General features: G+C 38.9%; 1 protein-coding gene across 9 annotated transcripts in view; it reads left to right on the top strand.

The window, feature by feature from the left end:
• The window catches only part of R3HDM1 (R3H domain containing 1), a 188,774-nt gene that overhangs the window by 167,583 nt on the left and 15,701 nt on the right, over positions 1–5,490 (top strand). For all 9 annotated transcript variants that reach the window (XM_019522485.1, XM_019522483.1, XM_019522481.1 and 6 more), the window contains one exon: positions 2,039–2,142. In XM_019522485.1, the coding sequence (XP_019378030.1) occupies positions 2,039–2,142 (104 nt within the window). The remainder of the gene's footprint in view (positions 1–2,038; positions 2,143–5,490) is intronic.

The raw sequence follows: 5,490 nt of genomic DNA, 5'->3' as shown, positions 1-5,490 counted from the left end.
CCAAGTAGTTCCAGTATATCATATTATTTGTCAGTAGTCTGTGGTGTTTCATTATCATACTTTTTATTGTTTAACATAGACATCTGTATAAGTAGATCACACCAGTTGTAAAATGTGCTTGCATATTATGGCCCTAGGCATTTTGAGTTCAAAATACAAGTATAATGGACAGCTTTATATCATGGCTTATGATGCTTTTTTCCCACTCCAGCTGATTTAACATGCTCTTCTTTTGTCTAGGAATACTTGTTGCTGTTACTGGTGTTCATTAATTGTTTCCAAGCTCATACACAAGTAATATTTAATGTAAATATTCAAATGAAATTATATAAAAACAGAATACTTTTTACATAATAGGTGAAGCAGAATGTAACTACAGCAGAGTTTACTGTTAGGTATCTTAGGACTGACTTTACTTTTCACATCCCTATTTCTCTTCCAGCAGAAGAGATTAGTAGTATTCATTGTATAAGCAAAGTGCCATAACTAAAGGTCCAACCTCATGGGAATAATTGGAAAAGTAAATTCATGTGAGATCCTGTGTACAACCAGCGGTCCTAAAAAGTCCCTGGTCATGAAGTGTTACAACTTAGATTTTTCAGGGAAGTATTAGTGTAAAGACATATATGCAACAAAAAAAGATATTCACAGTATTTCAGCCCTATATTGACCTCTGTATTTACTTTCATTATTCATAGTATCCATTCAAGCTAGAGGCCTTTTATTTGCATCTAAAATGTTGAGGGATCATGTCCTGGCCTCTACATTTATTTTTGTTTAAATTAACCCTTTACGTTAAAAGTTCCTGCACTAGGAGCCTGGTATAGTTTATCTTTTCAGGTTGCACAGATTTTCCATTTACATTTTCTTGATTCTACCAGGTTTTGTCACTAACATTTCAAAATTATTCTTATATGTTAGCAAGACTTTACATTATTGCAGAATTCACAAGTGAAAATTTTTAACCTGTAGTATTCTGAGGTCCTGTCTGTTCCTAACCATATAAACCATACCCCAACCACACACAAAATGTGATTTCCCAATCACCCCCAACACCTTTTAAATAGTTTTATCAACCCCTAAGGTTGATACCGTTTATATGGTATAGAAGTGCCTTAAAAACTGTATTGAATCATAGAGCAGTAGGGCTGAAAGGGACTTCTAGAGGTCATCTAGTCCAAACTCCTTGCAAGAGGCAAGATCAGCCCTATCCAGATCATCCTATACAAGTGCATTGTTTAACCTCCTAGCAAAACTACATAGTGAACCCAGGCACAGCACAAGACATAGCCTAACCTGCCACCAGTAAAGCAGAGGAACTACAGTGGTCAGCATTCTGCTGCTACAAGCATTGTTAAAATACCCTTGAGAGATCCCAGAAAGAGGATCTCTCTGACCCCTATCACAGAAGAAAGCTTAAACCACCTACAGTTTATAGCAGTCCGACCAGAGGTGAAATTCCTTCCTGACCCCAGATATGGCAATGACCCCAGTCTGACCTTGGAGGGCAAAACGTTCTATCCAGGAACCACAGGGTTTAAGTCCTGGAAGGGAAAAGGTAAATCAGTATAGCATTTCTTTGCAGTAAACTTTGGTTAATGTGCAACTCCAAAGAGAATGCAAATAATGACTAATTACCAGGTAGTGACTCAGATGAATCGGAAGAAATGGCCATTAAATCATAATAGGAAGTTTATCCCAAAGGCAAATTAATTCTGCAAAGCTAACCAAGTAAACTCTGTACCAGTGTAACTGCATCTGTGCTAGACTGCTTCTACCAATATAGCAAAAGTGGCAAAGTTTTCTGGGGTAGGCAGGTCATAAGTTCTGAGGTGCAGTTTCTTCTTTGTTCTTTTGTGTTTTAAAAGAAAAGGCGATGCTCCATAAAAATTAAAAGGAATTCTGAAGAAGGAATTGTTACAGGAATCATATCTGCAGCATGTGTAGCTAATTCAAATTAAAGTTAGAAATTATAAATGTGTGTGTGTGCTTTAAATGCTCATGTGTATCTATTTTTTATTATTTATTTTTCCTGCAGTTCATCAGTAGGATATTTGCAGCCTCCAGGATCAGAGCAGATACAGTTTCCTAGAACATCTTCCCCTTGCAACTCCCAGCAGCTTCAAGGACAACAGTGTGCAGGTGTGGGAAGATAATCTTTGGTGGTTGGGAAACATAAACAGAATTGCCTTTGTTGAATGGCCAAGAAAAGTTCTAGCCATTATTATGTTGTGTAATTTGATACATGCTGCTGAAGGGTATGTTTTAGGATTAATTACTATGTTAGCTTAATAGAATTCATTTCAATTCTAGCATTTAATGCATTTCAGTTACCCTGAGGGGTTAGTCTGACTTCTTACTTTTCTGCTTCATGTCATAGAAAGTTTGCAGATTGTTTCATTAAAGTATAATGATTTATGTTAAAATACACTACTTGAATATATGCTTCAGAATTGAGACCAGTAAAAAGCTGCAAGCAGAAACTAAATTCTGAGTGAAAAGATTTGTTTGAAAGACAATAAATTTACTAGAATATTTCTCCTTACTCATCATTTGTAACTTGCATTAAGTTAATGTTGGGAACTTCCGTGCAGCTGCAGGTGTTTAATTTTCCAGAACCTTACAGGATGTAAAGCTTTCAGTAGCCTAGATTCTGCATATATTTTGAGAAGTAATGCAGCTTAAAATTACGTTGTGAATCTCTTGAAAAGGATCATCCTGCAGAGATGATTGGACTGCCCTCTCTTGAGATTTGAGCTTGCACCTGATCTAGCATAGTGTAGATTTCACCAGCTGATCCAGGAGTAGTGCTGAGTAGCTTTGAAGAGAGAGTCCTGGAAAGGTAGTAGAAATAGCAGGTATTCTCTGGGCTGTAGGCAGGTGTAAAGTAAACCTTTGGACTAGAGTGCAAAGACAATTGACCCCTCACATTTTTTTTGTCTGATAGGCTTATTTATTGTTTTCATTTTCATAGTTTATATAATCATTTGAGTCAGCAGCCACCACCTCATTCACTATTGCTGCATTTATCATAGTCAGACCTATAACAGAGTCTTTCCCTTCTGCAGTGTGGTGTAGTGTCTCCACCTTTATCATGTCAAAATTCACCTGCTGATTTTTCAATCATGCAGCCAATAGAAGGGATACTTCCTTAGGGTTTTTATATAAGCTGCTCTGTCCAAAGAAAAATAGTAAATTATTACATTGTTCTGTCTCTTAGCCAAGAACTTGGCTGTAATCCAGCGCGTTTCTTCTAGCTGAGGTATACTTGCTGATTCGTTCATTCCATGTTATATCAATCCACTGACATAAAATGAAAACATGACATTCTAAACTGTATAACAAGTCAACTTCATAGGCAGGTGCCTCAACAGATAAGAATGTGACTTAATGGAGCCACCTGTTTAATGTCATAGGTGTCATAGGCATTAGGGCTGGAAGGGACCTCGTAAGATCATTGGGTCCAGGCCACTGCCCAAGGGGCAGGAAGTCAGCTGGGGTCAAAGGATCCCAGCAAGATATGCATCCAAATGCTTCTTAAAGGAGTCTAATGTAGGTGCTTGCACTACCTCTTGTGGGGGGCGGGGGAGTCTGTTCCAGGCCTTGGGGGCTCAGACAGTAAAGAAGCGTTTCCTTATCTCCAGCCTAAAACAGTCTTGCAGCAGTTTGTGACTGTTGGACCTTGTCATCCCCTGAGGTGTTCTGGTGAACAGACGTTCCCCAAGATCCTGATGCACACCCCTTATGTACCTATAGGCTGCCAAGTCACCCCTGAGCCTGCACTTCCCCAGGCTGAAGAGTCCCATAGCTTGCAGTGTCTCTTCATAAGACCTGTTCTCATGCCCTCTGATCATGTGCGTGGATCTCCTCTGGACTCCCTCAAGTTTCTCCATGTCCTTCCTAACTTATGGAGCCCAAAATTGGATGCAGTACTGCAGCTGTGGCCTCATCAAGGCTGAGTAGAGCGGGAGGATAACATCCTGGGTCTTGCTTGAGATGCATCGATAGATGCAAGCCAGAGTTTTGTTCACTTTGCCAGCTGCAGTATCGCATTGGTGGCTCATCTTGTGGTCAATTTAACTTTAATCACACTTCAATATTTGATTCTAACAAAATGGCAGATGTGTGAAGGCACTGACATAAATAGTAAACTCTATAGGTAATTGTAATAGCAGTGACAGAGCTTTTCAGTCCAACATGTTTTTACAAATGTTGACTGATATCCTAAGAGCATGATGCAGTTAAACACTTAGCAACTGCAGTCTTTACTGAAAACAGTAGGACTGTTCATGAAATTTAAAGGCTTTAGGGTTAGGACCTAGTATGTTCTGGAGCAGTGCTACAATCAAGTTAGTGGTGCTCGTATTTTATTAACCAGTGAACTTGATACATTAGGAGTTAAGTGATTTTCCCCAAGCCAAGTTTATAAATATCTTTTCTTCCTGTGAACATACCAATAGACCACACTTCTCTCTGTCAGAGACCTTAATTGCCCTATAACTAGGTTTCATATTAATAATTTATTTTATTAGATCATTTCCGTGCCCCACATTATTGGGCTTACTGATGAAGATGAAGGGGTTACTTTCAGTATGGTGGCAAGATGGCAGACATTTTAGGAGCTCAGTGTTTTAGTTCATCGGCATTATTTTTTTCATTCTGTTTGAAGCTTGGCTGTCTGTGATTCTTGAAGAGTGAGTCACTTCAGAATGCCTAAAAATAAACCAGACAGTCTAATGAGTTCACTAATGTGTTTTCCCACCCTGGCTAGACAATAATCCGTCCTGACCATTTTGGTTTAATGCCACTGGGAGTCATGGATTAGAGCTATCAAACAGAATTTAAAAAAGAAAAAATTGAGAGAACTGGGAGAAAAGGGGGCAATTCAGGCAATAGTGACATTCAGGGACAAGCATTTACATGCAACTCAAAGAGTCTACTTCAGAGATGACAGACAGGATATTCTCAGCAGTCTAAAGGGAGTATGAGGAGACAAGGAGCTGGGAGCATCTTCTCGGAAATGAATTATATCGGACTGGGCTTGAATTCCTTCAGCTGCTTTGAAAGACAATCTTGGTTTTCCTCCTCATGTATCATAAATGATAATAAAGGTTCTGCAACCCAACTTACGTTTGTTCAGGGATAATAAATTGGAATGGACTTAAAAAATATGTTGCACAACATGAAATTAAATCCAGCTTTTCCCTCTCAATGGTGGGGGAGGGCTAACAGGAATAGAAAAAAGCAAGTAGTTTGTTATCAAAATTAGCAGATAGGCCTGAGCTCCACACACAGCACATCATCACTTTGTATATTTTCAAGTGGTGAAACTGTTTAGAAATACTGTCTGGAGTAACTTTCATTTTTTTGAAAGTGTTGTTATTTTGTCCTTCCAAGAAATGAACAATTGGGGGTGGGTGGGTGTTTGGCAGTACAGACTGGAGGGTTGGGGAGGGAGAGGGGGACCAAATATTAAAAAAAAAAAAAAAA

The sequence above is a fragment of the Gavialis gangeticus genome, unplaced genomic scaffold (genome assembly GCF_001723915.1).
Source record: "Gavialis gangeticus isolate Ggan-Ray unplaced genomic scaffold, GavGan_comp1, whole genome shotgun sequence".
Classification (NCBI taxonomy): Eukaryota; Metazoa; Chordata; order Crocodylia; family Gavialidae; genus Gavialis; species Gavialis gangeticus.
This window is presented reverse-complemented; position numbering and strand designations above follow the sequence as displayed.